Below are 16,134 nucleotides of genomic sequence, written 5' to 3'. Positions count from 1 at the left end.
AGGGGTGGTCAGGGATTCTTGTGTTAACAAAGAAAATTAAAACCGGTGGCTATTCCTAACACAGTCCTTCTGTCACAGTAGGAGATGGCAATTTCATTTACTCACAAGCTGATGAAAGCCAGAAAGGCAAAGTCGCCCGACTGCTGAGCCCCGTGATTTCCTCGCAGAACTCTGCCCACTGCATGACTTTCTGGTACCACATGTCCGGCGCACACGTGGGCACCCTGAAGATCAAACTGCGGTACCAAAAGCCAGATGAATATGACCAGGTGCTGTGGACCCTGAGTGGGCACCAGGCAAACTACTGGAAGGAAGGACGTGTTCTTCTCCACAAATCTGTGAAACACTACCAGGTGAGCTTGGCTGCTCCCCGCTGAACTACCAGAGCTGAGGTCATGTTTTATACACCATAGCAAAAGATGTCACTGAAGGATTTGTGTAGACAGTATTACACCTACAGATGAGGTGGCTTGCTGTGACTAATAATAGTGAAATATTTCATGGTATCTCAGATTACAGTGATGCAAACAATTTGTTATCGAAGGCCAAATAAATACTTTGGAAATCATTTATCATCAGTCACAAAGCTGCCTCTTTGCCACAGTTTTGCTGATGTAGAAGTCTGTAATGAAGTTATGACAGTATATAAATTTACATTTGCGTGTATAAGTTCATAAAGGCAGGCAATGCAGATTTTCAGGCCACAAACAAAGTACATGTAGATGTGACATCATGGCAGGTGAAGATGTGTGTTAACAACTAATTAAGAAATCCTGAAAGCTGCAATTGTGTGCTAACGTGAAAACAATGTTAATATTATCTTGTTTTACCAGGTGGTTATTGAGGGAGAAATTGGAAAAGGAACTGGAGGAATTGCTGTGGATGATATTAAAATTGACAATCACGTAGCACAAGAGGATTGCCGAAGTAAGTGTAAAAAACAAGAACATAGAGAATTCTCATCCAAAACATTATTTATTTTGTTTTGATAGCTGCTTTTTTCTCTGAGAAAGAGATAGATAATTATTAGCTATATGGCAAGTTTTCCATTGAAAACATTCTGATTCAGCCCATAGCTTTATTCATAGTAAGTGCCACTGCTGTCACCTTGGAATGGCAGTGTTTTGGATCAGAACTGGCATCCTACTGACATGGGTCACAGCATGTTCACATTCTCACATCTCTCCCTGTATTTCATATTGATGCCGTCTTTAAATTTCTCTGCTTTTCCTAATGCTCTTCCCTGTTTTAACTAATGTTCAAAATCCAATTTAATTTCTTCACCCTTTTTAGGTCACTTACTACCAAGCCTACTTAAATTCTTTTTTAAAGGAGCATTTGAAGCCTTTACAGGATAAGCAGACAGGGTGAAATGGCCCCTGCTCTGTCCTTTGCTGTCCTGTCATTCTGAGTTTGCTGTGGCTCATTTGCTGTAGTCGTCAGCTCCCAGACATGCAGGACACAAAGTAATATTAGGACATGGCCTTTCCCACATCTGAGCCAGGCTATTCCTGAGATGCTCTTTGAGTCCTTTTATTTCTGGCCAGTCTTGGGTTATTCCAGTCACTGCTGATCATATGCACATTGCATACTGCACGTAATTTGGCAGCAGCAGCCCCAGATAAACACAAGCACTGAATGCTGTTCTTCACAGTGGAGATGAAGCAATTACTTTTATGTAAAAGAGGGAATAGAAATTATTAGATTTAGGAAGATAAACTTATGCCATGTGAGTTGGCTACCTGACTGAGAGCAGTAATAGAGGGTGCTCCTCACCTTTTGTAGCTAAAATACATTTAAGGATAACATGACAGCCTTCAGCTATCTGGTAATTTCACTGCAGAATAAGAAAACTGTACAATCTCTTTTTATCACACAGTCCAAACACTGGGGTTCATCAAATGCCACCAGAGTGACAGTTAGCAGGAAAGAGAGGCAGGACACACTGCTTGGTCCTCCTGCAGTGTCGTCGGTGCCAAGGAGGGTGCTGGGACTGCAGTGACTGTACTTACCTGGCGCCAATATGAGAAAGGACATTGACTCCTCTCCTACCTTCACATGTTTTGGGTTTTCAAACAAAATGTTGAACAAAGATTTCTGGCCTGAGGGAGCTAAATCCAAAAGCTCAGCCTGAAATCCAAACACAAGTGGTCTCGCTGCAGTCAGTGAAACTATTCTTGTGATTAACTATGCCTATGCTGATGAAGTGTTATGGAATTGGGCTCCAAAATTGTAAATACAGTGAATGAGATGCTAATTCATCACACTGATTTCTCTTTTCCAGGCATGGAAAACCCCTGCTGATAACTAAAACTGTGCCAAGACTGGGCGGAGAGGAGTTTTTTAATCTTTCTTTTTTCCTCCATTAATTTTCAGAGCCCATTATAATGAACAGTTCTGTCAAGCCGCCATAATGATGCTCTGACACAGGAAAATCTGCTATACCATTATTGCCAGCATGGTAGTCAATCAGTGTTTGTAACCCTAATAATCAATGTCAATTCTTTTGCTTCATTAGAATCAACTGATGTGGAGAATGAAATAGATGAAGAAGAAGAGCCAGATATTAATCAAACAGGTAAAAATTGTGTTATTTTTTTAAAGGGAATTAATTTTAACATGTATTTTAGTGTGAATTCGTACATTCTATTCATTTATTTATATATTTGCTCTCTAACTGCATATTGTATTAAGGTGTTTTGATTTATCTGGATCAGACACTAAGAAGGCTTACATTTATTTAAAGGAAGTAGTAGTTTTATTCTTATATGTCATATCTTATGGACTTTTTATTATTTTTACCTATTTCAAACCTTTCACATTTTATATACACTATTTGTTACATTATATACATATATATGCATGCACTTTATAGCTCCTCAATATTTGGTTATCTAGAAGGCTTGTCCACTGATGTAGAAAGCACTGTCATTATATCTTACAATTTATGACTCACACCATGCCTCGGTAATTGGGCTCAAAACTCTTCAGGTTAATTGTTTCACAGACCTGGTTGAAAATGTCATTTTATGACCAGTCTAGCAAAGCATTATCATTTTCAATGATAATAGCTGTAAATGGATCATTAAATGAATCATAATTGTCATATTGTCCCAATAATAAAATATATTTGCATTTTTCAGGCAATGAGCTTAATTTTTTTCTGTTACAGTCAATGGGATTGCTGTAATTGGTTTCAGTGAAAGAGGGTTTGTCCAAAAAGACTTTTGGGCTTTTCGTGCAACAATTATGGGGTTAGCTGCTGTTGGATCATTTTCATAAACTGAAAGGGTTGAGGGAAAACATTATGATACCCAGTGAATATTTTACACAAGGGGGCAGAGTGCTCTTCTGTGTCAGTGCTGCCACTATTTCCACTTCAAGATCCAATCCTAAAGTCATTGAAGCGGAAAGGATGCAAAGGACATTCCCAACCACTGTCTTAGGCTATAAACTCTCACACTGAGCTGAATAGGATTTGATTAACATTTTTGAGCTAAATACTGCAACCTGGTAAAATATAATCAAAAGGCCTGGTTATTTGCTCCTAAGACTCCTACTTAATCCAAGGCAGAATCAGACCTCTACTAATAGGCAGCAGATTCAAAGACTGAAGAACAGTTTGGAAAAAATCAACAGCTATTTGGGTCACATTATAGTTTTCAACTATTTCTGACTACCTCCAAGAAGCTAGGTTTTAAAATTATGTAGAAACATATTATGTCAAAAAAAAGGTGATGTTCTTTCTCAAAATTTCCAATTCACCGAACAAAGTTTTAACTAGGATTGGTTCTGAAAATTTTGCAATTCTTCACTCCATTTCAGGGTTTACACCTCCCTACCGTACGGGCGAGGACTATGATGACATCTCCAGGAAACCAGGCAATGTCCTGAAGACCCTAGATCCAATCCTTATTACTATCATAGCCATGAGTGCACTCGGGGTGCTTTTAGGAGCCATCTGTGGAGTTGTTCTGTACTGTGCCTGTTGGCACAATGGGATGTCAGAGAGGAACTTGTCTGCACTGGAGAATTATAATTTTGAACTGGTCGATGGTGTAAAACTGAAAAAAGATAAACTAAACACACAGAATTCATACTCGGAAGCATGAAGGTATAAAGCGACTGGAGAAGTTTCAGAGAATCTGAATCGGGATGGAAGGACATAGCTCGGTCGTGCTGGGGAACTGTTGATCTTTTACTGTACAGGCTGAAAAGTGCATTGATGACACTGAGCCAAGCTTTTCTCAGGAGCTTCAGTGAGTGTGTAACCGATGAACATGGACAACAATCTGTGTTAACAACCTGAATCATGTACAGTCTGCTTTTTCTGTTGGTTTTATTTGAAATAATCGAATGCTGGTGTTGAGACCAAGTATGATTGACTTATAGTTCATTTTGTCTTTCTTTCTCTCCCTCTCTTTTGTTTTCCGTTAATGGATAATTTTGTTTTTACTGTGCAAAATCCAAGATGCTGTCACAAAATGTATTCAGTGGGGTCCTTTGGATGGACATGCTGTCTGTAGCTCAGTGCCCAGAAAATATTGGAGTAACAGCAATTTAGTGGACTTCTGCACCTGTATTTGTGTATAATTGCTCGTGTTGTGCATAGGCAAAGAAGGGTTAGGATGTTTTTGAAAGTACTGCTGCGTCAGTACCGATATAGTGTGTCAGCTCTGTTTACGAAGCAATACAGTCAAATTTTATTGATGTTTTTCAGTGTTGTACTAAATTTTGTGCTTGTGAACTCCATAAAAGAGTATGTGCCATCATCAGACACAACTGGTAACCAAGTGTACTGCCTAAAAATGAAACAAAAAAAGTCCTTGGCACTGGCTAGTGTATGTCCTCTCAAGTGCCTTTTTGTTTGTACTGCTTCTCATTGTGTTAACATTAACTACAGCTTCTCTGCAGTTATGCCCTTGTCTTTAATCATATTCTGATGGCTCACTGACTAAAAGAAAAGTATATTTTAGAGTAAGAAAATAGCCTCACCAAGGCAAGGGCTAATCAGATTTGACAACCTGGCTCAATTGTTCTGCTTTCTGTATTTCAACTTCATGTCTCTTGACCCTTTTGTATAAAGCTGCAATATCCCCTTTTATTGTTCTTTCATATAGAATGTATTTTCAAATGTAAAATTTCTCTCCCTTTCTCTTCTTTTTCTCTCTGTCTCTCTGAGTAAGTTGCATAAGCATTTGCCATTGCCAAGGAAAGAAAACTTCAGCTTTAACTTGCTGGTAATGGCAAAGGATTTTACTAGAGTTTGTGTTAAAAAATAAGGGAAAATTCTTAACTTTATCCTCCAAAGTCGAACTTTGGGTTTCTTCTTAACAGCATAAAGTGACAGTATCTTTTTTCCTGATGTCATGAAACATGTCTTTTATCCTGAACAGCTTGCCTGTTAATTACACTGGGGAAAATGCTTCCCTTACTGAGAAGATTGCCTTTAAAATGAGAAACTTTCCTCCTCCTGCCCCTACCTGAACTCAGAGTTCTGTTCTCTCAGTGTACGTGTATTTTCATGCTAATCAATGCTAATTGGGCTTACTGTGGGTACTGAGGGCAGAATGAAATCCCACAGTGTATGTAAGGTATGTTCTTACCATCACGTTATATCCAATTGGCATTTCATACCAGGTGGTTTCTGTTTGACCAGAAGTGTAGACAGTGGCCAATTCAGTGAACTGAGTACTATAAGCTGTCAGAAAAAATGTGTTTGACAATTATGTGGCAATTTTTTAAATATTTTAAGGCAAATATTATTGGACAAATAATATTCAGCAGCCTATGCAGCTGGTCCAACAGGGTAAAAAGAATGAAGAGCATGTGTCCCACAGGGGTCCATAGGAGGTGACAGGGGAGCAGGGGGATCTCTCCCCTCCTACAGGTGTAAGGGGAGCCCCTGGTTTTTCTGCAGTGACCTGCACACAGCACAGCCATAACTGGGGAGGCAGCTTCCACCTTCCCCTGGGTATCTACCAACCAGCAGATAAAACCAGTGCAAACATGAGTAAAGGAACATCCTGCCAAAGTACTGGATGCGTGTTTTTTGTCATTGAATTTCCCAAGTAGAATCAGGGAAGTGATTGGGACTTTCTGAGTTAGTCTTTTCCAAAGTTGCTTTTGTAGAAGAACAATGAAATATCCTGTCCAGGATTAGGATTAAAGAAGGGCTAATTCAGCCTTGAATTACATGGAGCAACAGAATCCACCCTCATTATTTATCAACTAAATGTTTTGAGGCGTATAATTTCACCAATATGAGCTATAAAAAAGAGAAATATGTAGAAAATCTGCCAGTAACCCAGAAACTTAAGAAAAGAGAGGGAGACAGGAGGTAAAAATTGAGGTTTGAAGTTGAAAATATTTTAAAGGAAGATCCAGTAGAAAAAAAAAGTGGACAGTTGCTACTTCAGAGGAGTCCTAAAGGCAATGACTATCAGGAAAGTCCAAATACCCACTTCAGGTCATCAAACATTATATTCATGAAAGAGTTACCTCCCCAACCTCTCAATCTTGGGTCCTCCAGCAGGTGAGACAGTGCACCTAGGGCCTGAAAGTTTTGCCTAAGAATTAGTCCATGAGATGTCCCAAGTGACAAACTCACAAAAGGTAGAATTTTCATTGGTTTCTAACACTGTAATTTGTCCATAATGGTATTGCAGCAGCTAGTTAATTAACCCAAAGAAAAAAGGATTATTCAAAACTATTTTCAGCACACCACCACTGTGTGAGTCAGGAGTTAAGGGCCTGCTCTCCTTAGCTGAAAAGACTTCTAGTCCACTAACTTGACTAAGAGTTATATCCTTATATTGCCTTGAAGAGAAAATCCCATTGGGGAGCCCAAACTCAAAACCTTTTGAAATATTCCCACTGATTTCAATGGATTCTGGACCATCTCTGGGTCTTAATCTATTTGAACAGAAAAGCTGGTAGTTGGTGGGTTTTTTCCTTCTTTTAATGTACTGATAATAGTGAACATAAAAAGAAATATATCTCCTTTGTGTTCTTCAGACCTTACTATGATAATGAGGATCTAGCACTGAAGATTTGATTTCTCTGAAGGTAATAGAATGAAAGTTGCCCTTCAATAAAGGAAAAATGATACTGCAACTTTACATTGAAAAGTATCTTGCACTGATAAATATATTTAAAAAAATTATATGTTTATAAAGTTATTAATTTGTAAAGGCAGTGTTACAAAATGTTCAGTTTATATTGTTTTAGATTGTTTCATAATTTTTAAAGTGTAAAATAACATATTTTTTTCTTTATTGAAAAACTATAAAAATCTTCAGTAGTAAAATGATTTCATTTTACTGGTATATTATTGCTTCATGTTTTGTACCATCATAAAACTTTGTGCAAATTTTTTTTACAGAAATTTTTATTTTCTATGACAATATGACACTTGTAAATTGTTGTTTCAAAATGAACAGCGAAGCCTTAACTTTAAATGACATTTGTATTCTCAGACACTGAGTAGCATAAAAAAACCACATAGAACTGAACTGTAACTTAAATTTCCAAACTATGACTACTACATTCCAAAGAAACAGTTGAATTAAACATTTTCATAAAATATCCCATAGCTGATGTATTTTATTATACTAAAATGGATTGGTATTATTAAATGGCTGGTTTTATTTAGCATCTTGTAACAAGCACAATGTTTTAATCCCAACTACGTTTGTTGGTAGGCAGCTCCAACAGACAGACACTTTGGTGGGTTCATTTGTGTTTTAGGATAGAGAGATTCACCTCTGCCTGCCCGTTTCTCTTTCCTTGCTGGAGTACACTCTGATGACATGCCTAACTTTTAGCCAAACAGCAGGAATTTAAGAGGACAACTCTGCCACCCTTGCTCTTACGCCATGGGATGCCCAATGTAACACCCTGTGCAGGTGTTACACCCTCCCTGTGGCTTGTTCTTGGGTGGGGGTGAGATTTACTCCCAAGTAATGTCTGGTTTGAGGTGTTGCTCCACTAAGTCTCTGCTCTGGTGGTAAGGTTTGTACAGATAAGGTCCCTTCAAATTTCCACTGGAGTCACTGGGATTTACCCAACCATGGCTAAATCTTCCAGTGCAGAGCAAAAGTTGCTGATGGGAGCAGATGCATCCAGGGCAGCCCATTGGGCCTGATTTGTCGTTCAGTTGGGTGCTAAACTCATCTGAGGAACAAATGATTGTGTGTAGGGAGATCTTCAAGAAGTTTGCATCCAGATCAGAAGCTGTAGATTGCACGTTTCCTGTTTTGTGCAATACTTACGTAATTTGTTTCTTTTTAATACTCAGTACTCTGCACATTAAAGATTGACATATCTTTTCTTTACATTGCACACATGAATAAGCACATACTGTCAGGATGTCATTAGGTTGAGTACAAACATTTTACTTCAGCTACTTTACTACTCCTGGGAGTATTGTACTTATTACCATATATTTGATCATCATTAACGCTTGAAAAGAATATATTGAATCTTGTCTCCTGACAAGAGAGCAGTGGGTACCTGTTTAAAACATGACATGGAAATACAGCAAGCACCTGAGCAAAACTTTGCTTTCTGATTGGAGTAGGGATTGCTCTCAAAAGGCAGTTGTGAAGTCCATAGAATCACTAAACCTAAATTCCTTAGAAATGTACTTCATTGCACTCTGTTTGCTTCTGTGATAACCAGCCACAGGGCTCTTTGAGGGAAAATAAATGGCGATGGAATTAATTAGTGGAAAAAAAAAAAGAAATCTATAAAGTGAATCCATTGAGGATGAAGTTCAGGAAAGAGAGACAAGTATTTAAAGTTAAGAAAATTCTCTTTCTTTCATTTAGGGGAAATTGATTTGCCTGGAAGCTAACAAGCACTTAGCACTAAATCTTCAGTTTTCCACACTAAATAGGCTGCATAAAGAAAAGACAAAAATAGTGCAATGGGATCTGAATTATGTTTTAGAAGATAACTTGTAAACTTGAAAGAAAAAAAAGAGCAGATGGAAATAACAGATGGGTCAGCTACAGACAACCAGTGCCAGGAGTGCATAGCTCTGAGGCACAGATATTAGGGTCATGGTCTGTAAAAAGGGTCTTTGTCAGGTAGCGATAAGCAAACCCCATTATTGTTTCACCAATCAAATGTAGCATCCCTGATCCAGCATCCACATGGTCAGTCCCATTTCCTTTACTTTTGGCAGGGCACAGGAGAGGGTGGGGGCAGCACCACTGGCCTGTGGTTGGTGATGGGTAGGGCCCACTGGCACCATGGAAATGGCAGCAGCGCCGATCTGTGCAAACCTACCCTTGGGACAAAGGCTGCCAGTCCCAGTGGAGATGAAGGTCCTCCATCCTCATAACCTTCCTTTTATGAGGCATGTGAAGACCTTACAGGTACGTACTAATATGGCTCTAATTTTGACCCTCATAAGTCTTTTCTTATGTACAATTAGTCCATTTCCAGTTCAATTCTTCTAAACCAATTTGTCAAAGTCAAGTGTCAAAGTTGGGTTTGATTTTCAGATCATAGCATCTGGACATTAGATCCCAGAAGTAATTCCCTTCCCGTTCCTTAATTGTGCCGTCCTTTGCAATACATTATGCCTCACAGCATATTGGTTCAAGCAACGTTAATTTATTAGAACGTTAATTTCTTTTATATCATTTTGTGCCTCAAGTCACCCATAACCACAATGTTATCTACAAGTGTCTGTTAAATTATAACAGAGTGTATCTGATTTTTTTTTTTGCCATGGGATATATTGAATAGCTGTTTTATTTTCTGATTAGTCCCTCTGTACTCCCTAATTGCTTTTCCACAGTAGGTCAGTTCTCTATATACATTTTCATTCTCATAGCTACACACAATCAAGCTCTAATCTTATCACCTCAGGACTGATGGTGTCTCAACATTTATAACTGAAAACCTCATTAAAAAGTCTTCTGGCATTTTTCACAGATGGATGGAGCCTTATCATGTGTCCAAACCTAATTCCATCTTCAATAATCATATTCTCCTATTTAAATTTACATTGTTTTTATTCATCTCTCAGACATTTGATTCATGTCCCTGTCATTGTACTGCATCACTGTGCACCATGCACTGTGTTTTATTACAGAGAGTTGTGTTTCCATAATGGGTGAGGTGGGTCTTATTGAAAAAGGAAGTATAACCTCACTGGAGCACTGCTGATACCCGAGAGAGAGGTCAGGTGTTGCTCTCAAGGGTAGAAGGTAAGGAGAATGTTTGGCAGGGTTTGTCAGGTGCTGCCATAACAAAGACTGAGGGATTTAATGATGAAAGCCTGGAGGATGAAGGACTTGCCTGAGGAAAAAAGTACTTCAGATGGCATGAGCTGCAAAGAGAATTATCAGAAAAGTCCCTTGTTAAATTACTTCCTTTTTCTCTGATTAAAAATAAAAACCAACCAACCAAACAAACAACAAAAACCCCATTCACAATTCTCAAAAAATATCTGCAATACAGAAATGTCTCTGGCAGCTCCTATGCAGTTCTAAATTCACAGTCATAGAAAAAAGGAAGGCACGGGTAGCATCTCAGAGCTATAGACTGGCATTCTTCATCAGTCCTTTTCATCTTGAAAAGCTTTATTCCCTTCCCTCTGTAATGTTGTTTTATGCCACTTGTTTCAGAAGTAAATTGCTTGGGCCAAACTACTGTTTTTTATGATTTTCTACTGTTAATATATTTTTCTGTAGTGCAATTTATGCTTCCCTCACTGCTCAAATACTTTTATAACATCCCCCTATGCATTACTAAGGCATGCACAGCACGAAATAAGCCCAGCCAGTGCCCCACATACCATATGTCAAAAGAGAGAGAGCCCACTTCGTCCCACATCTCCTCTTCCACATCCTTGCCAGGCACGTGTACTCCATGTCAAACACACAGACACTACATCTTTAATAGATAATCTAACTTTCAGGGAGCCTCAATGTTTTCTACTTGGGGCCTGATATCTTTACATTAATTAAATATTGATATCAATCTTCTTACTAAATATTTACTTACTAGCTTCATAACTGTTAGCATACCAGAGTGGGTCAGTGGGTCACTCTCATTTTGCCTTTTGAGACTACTAACTAGATCCCAGTATTTTATCTTTCTCTCCTTTTAACCTTCTAATCAGACTGTGTTTCCCACAGCTCTACCAGCAAGAAAAAGAAAAAAAAAAAAAAAACCAAAAAAGGTAGCTGTCCAATATCTGTCTACATGACTGAAAAAAGTCCATTGAACATGTAAAGAAAAATAAATTTCTTTTTATTTTGAAACATGGTTTTGTGGAGTAAAGAGGAAAGTCACCAGACTGGTTGGAGGTGATATCTGAGATGTCTGTGAAGCAGTAAGGAGACAGTCACTGGAGCCTTCTAAAAATTACCGTGTAACATCTGGAAAGACTTAATAAGTCTGCAAAGTGATGGGAGCACAGGATTATCAAAGTAGGCAGGTTGTGAAGGTATTGGTTTACCCAATCATGGTTGACAAAATGGAAGAAAAGCAGGAAAATAATTCATGTTAAGAGTAAATCAGAAAGAACCTTCTTACTCTAGGTTCTAGGTACTAGTTTCTCTTTTAATCAGTCATCAGAGGATGGGAAACAAAGCAAGGAAGGAACTGAACTACAGATCAGTCCCACCTACAGTTCATGTTGACTAATTCACGCCCTAATGTTATCATGCAGCTCTGAAACTGAGGCAAGGAGATGCTGGGTGCCACCACCTTCCATGTGAAACATCTCTGACCCTCAACACCAACTCCTTTTCACGTTCTCCAAACGGTTACCTGCAGGAAGTGATACCACCTTGTACCCATTGCATATATTTCAAATGTATTTTTATTGTTGTTGACCATATTATCTCCCTTTTGCGTATCTTAGGCCTTTCTTCTTAAGATGACACCTGCCAACTAAGCCATGTTTCCCCAAGCTCTGTCTTGCATGGTGCAGAGCACCCCAGTTCCCATTTACCAGCTTGGGAAGCCCAGTGTGGGACCAGACCTCCCATTCACTCAGCTGGTGCTGCTCTGCTACCCTAGTCTCTCCTGGTTTGCTGGTTGTTTTGCATCACTATCTTATTTGCAATAGAAGGTCATTGAAAGTTCACTTGAAATCTAGACTCTTATTTCAGTGCCATAATCTGTAGGCAACTAAGGACCATCTTTGCTACTTTTAACAAGTCTTTTCACAATCTATTCCCTTTTCTTCATGCATACTGAGGTCTTAAAGTGGTCAACTTAAAACCATATATCTTGATAAAGTGGCTGAATTACTGCTGCTGAATGGTGGGCCATTATCTACAATTAGTTTATGGCTCTTAACAGCCATTATTGCGAAAGATGGATTTCTCTATAGCGTAAGTGTCTTACCAAAGATCCCGTTAGTACTCTTGCTTATGAAAACTTAAATGGTAGCTGCTTTCTGGAAAAAATCACGTTGCTCTTAGGTTGAAATAAACCATTACCAGCTTATTTCTCTGGGTAATAAATAGGTTATATGCATTATAATAGTCATTAAAACCTTATATGAGCACTATTTGTTTCTTCGTGTACTGTATGCAAATGTGTGCAGCACTATATAGACAGAATGGAGAATTGCTGTAAGGGTGTCACCATCTAGTTTAAGAGAAAAATACCAGACATCTCACAAGTTACTGCAAGGATGTAGTAACTTGCCTCAGAGTAGCAGCTTTTCTTTTTCTGTTTATAGAAGTATGGTGGTTAGAAGAGTTAGAATAAGTGTGTGCCAATTCATTGGAGAAAAACTATGGATTTATGAATCTCCTTGAGGAAGTGCTTCCTGATGAAGGACATGAAGGAGCAGAGGATAGAGGCGGAGTAGATGGGGTCATGAACTTCATTTTACTTCTCATCATGAGTAATAGTGCTAAACTGATAGTCAGTCAGATCTCTCATTTTCTTTAATTTAACGCTATACTTCTTGCTCCTTGCATTACTGACCCCATATTACAACTGAACCATGCGTTTCATTACAATGCTAAGCACTGCTTTAAATGCACATGAGAAGATTTCAGTGCTTTTTATACTGCACAGTTACGTGTGGTGAGATTTGTTCTTTTCAAATAAAGAACCATCTCAGAGCTAACAACCTGTATTATTTTAATCAAGTCTCGTTTCACACAGGTTGTGAACTTTAATACAGACTGCCGCTTCTTCTGGGCTTCAGATATAATGTACAGCTCAGCACAAGTCTGACCTTTGTGGTTTCATATTGGCACATACTTGGTGAAAGCACTTCATTAGACACCAGTGGTGATGCAGCTTTCAACCTTTTTAGCAGCTTTCTTTGGAGCTGCTGCTGATTAACAATATATACATTTTAGCCAATGACACATTGTCTGTGCATTAAATATGGCAAACACACATATATACATATCTCCTGAGATGGAACCATGATTCTACAATAGAAGGTGAAGAAGCATTAGAAGTAGTAGAATGGAGGGTTTTCCTAAAGGTGGAGGTGTGTGCAATTATTAAACGTCTGAATGTTTTAGTCCGGTTTGCGGATTCCTTGTGACAGTAATGCACTTAGAAATACAACGAGCATCTCTACAGGCAAAATCATTTTCAGACTGCTCTCACGTTGCTCTTCTAGCTCATTTCCTAGCTCAGATTTGAGAAAGTCTTTAATATTCAGCAAATACTTTGCTCTACTACTTTATGCATACAATATTCTTTGAGCTAAAAGAATTTGTATTTAATGTTTATATTGTGATAGTCCCCACAGGATTACAAATCGTGTTCGCATAGTGCAAAACAACATTAAATGACACGGAAAATGTACATTTCAACCTCACAGACAGGAGCAACAATGTGGCTGTGCAATCACAGATGGTTCTGAATCCAGTGTCTTTGTCAAGTACCTTTACCACCAGCTCTGTCTCTTGTATTTTCCAGAGCTGTTGCTGGATTTTATGATCAATATATCAGTAGCATGGGATGCTACTACAAATCTAGCCAATTAATCTTCAAGAGTATAATTTAGCTTATCTATCACTGTCTAAGGTGGAATCATCTCCAAAGTGTGAGTTAAATTCACTGCTTCTAACACCTACCTGAATTTTCCTTTCACAGTATCAATTTGTCTTGTCTATAGAGTATCTTAAATTAATTGTTTGAATTTAAAGGACTATATTTTAGATGGCAAAATGAAATTAATTACCTCTAATCGTGTACAAACTAGTTGTGGGTTTGGTTGATTTGACCAAGGACAGAGATCTGAACTGCTTTGATTGATTTTTAATATAGCTCATTTTGACCTCTGAAAGCATTGGTTCACCTGCTAGCTAGTTAGCAGAAGCAAAACTTAACCACTTAAGTTACAGTAGGATTCTCAAAACCTACTGGTTCAGTTTCAGTAGTGCAGGCAAATGCATAGTGTGAAGATAGGTAGAAGATATAGGTGAAGATAGGATCCTTCATCACTGTGTCATTCACTGCTACCTACAGAATTCTGATAGGCCTTGAAGAAGTTTTATCCTACCCTCATACTTAGGTAGACTTGTGTCCAGTCATGTCTTTATTCAAAGCCTAGAACTAAGAATTCAACCTGGATTTCTACAGGCTTATTAAATTTGCTTCTTAAATTGGTTTTGCTCTGGCTTCTACAAGCTAATTATACTGTTTCCTACAGTGCTGTGATTCAGACTGATCATTGCCTACTTCACAGTCGTCTATTCATTTTCTCAATTCTTCTTCCTCTTCTTCTTGTGTTTTGGTTTTGTTCTGATCTACGTGTGTAACATCACATAAAGCTGGGGTTTTTTTCTTAGAGATTTGATCTACCTACAGTTTTATTCTCTTATGACTCTGCGAATAAAAACCACCTACTTCAGAAGTGCAGCTCAGTTCTCTCCAGGAAGTCTCAAACTTCTGAAACTTACAGCTGTATTTCATAGCTTCGCATGCATTTCAAACCATTACTTTAGATGGTTTGTTAAGTATTTTTCTCAGCAACAAGCACACATGTCCATGACAGGCAACATGAAGGATGACCCAAAATCACAATCTGCTTTTAATACAGAAGGAGACTTAGTGAATATATTAATGAAACCTGACCAAACCTTGAAATTACCTGGAAGAAACTATCATCAGAAGTGTTAGTAAGCATTATTACAAATATTGTTATTGACACCACTGTGCTTGCAGTGAACCTTGAGATCTTTTCTGATTGTCTTTTGTTAGGAAAAATCATATTTTTCCTAATCATATGAATATGCATTTTAACAAAATGTTCATGACATATCTTCCTTCTTTTTGCGCTTATGTGGGCAAATGGGACAGGTCCTGGAATACGCCATGTAAATCACCATCTCGGTGAAGTTTGATCTGATTTTTGAGTGTCTTGCTACATCAAAAAGACAGAGGTATTTGTACTATCTTCATGTTACTCTTCAATATATTTGCAAACCTCTGTGTTCCAGGTGCTTTGATTTTCATCACTTTCAAGCACATTTTCAGTTTCTCCATCCTCTCTGTGAAGAATGAAGATAAAGATTTTCTGAGTCTCTCTTCAATCATTCTAAAAAAATGCTTTTTTCTTTTATGATTCTTGCTTCAGGTCAGTGTATGTTCTAAAACATGCATAAAAATACGAATGCATACAAGAGACATCTGTGATCCCTTGGGTGCATATGTTATCAAATGTCTGTAACATATTGTGCAAATAAAATGCGCAAATTATAGAGAATAGGAAATGGCTCATCATTTCCAAGCCCTTTAAATAGGAGTAATCAGACATCCCCAAATCTGCTAAGCTATATTGAAACTAGAGAAAGTGCTGAGCAACAAAATGTCCCTACTCTTCTCGTTAATGGAGTTGCCAAACCCAGTTCACTGGGCCTTTTACTCAAGTAAAACAGAACAGAAAGTCAGAGGGAGCCTTGAACACAGCAGAAATGTTCAGGGCTGCTGTTCACTCTTGTTAGCTGAAAAACAATGCCAGTGTCCTAGAGGACTATTAGCAGACAAGCAATAAGTGCCATAGTAAAAGAAGACTGTAGAAAAACCTGAAAAATGCAAAGTAAATGTTAACCAGTTGCAGCAGCAGAGAATACCAGTCATTAGCATCTCACAAAGACTTTCAAATACGAAATAATCATTATCACT

At 38.2% G+C, this 16,134-nt stretch overlaps 1 protein-coding gene across 6 annotated transcripts in view; it reads left to right on the top strand.

The window, feature by feature from the left end:
- Nucleotides 1–7,587, top strand: part of NRP1 (neuropilin 1) — a 113,092-nt gene extending 105,505 nt beyond the window's left edge. For 3 of the 6 annotated variants that reach the window (XM_032686077.1, XM_032686096.1, XM_032686107.1), the window contains 4 exons: nt 79–353; nt 834–927; nt 2,519–2,578; nt 3,826–4,376. In XM_032686077.1, coding sequence (XP_032541968.1) covers nt 79–353; nt 834–927; nt 2,519–2,578; nt 3,826–4,112 — 716 coding nt within the window. In that variant the 3' untranslated portion in view covers nt 4,113–4,376. Of the gene's footprint in view, nt 1–78; nt 354–833; nt 928–2,518; nt 2,579–3,825 lie in introns of all 6 variants that reach the window. The other 3 variants (XM_032686068.1, XM_032686085.1, XM_032686103.1) reach the window with 3 other exon arrangements.
- Nucleotides 7,588–16,134: the final 8,547 nt, after the last annotated feature.

This window comes from Chiroxiphia lanceolata, chromosome 1 (assembly GCF_009829145.1).
Source record: "Chiroxiphia lanceolata isolate bChiLan1 chromosome 1, bChiLan1.pri, whole genome shotgun sequence".
NCBI lineage: Eukaryota > Metazoa > Chordata > Aves > Passeriformes > Pipridae > Chiroxiphia > Chiroxiphia lanceolata.
This window is presented reverse-complemented; position numbering and strand designations above follow the sequence as displayed.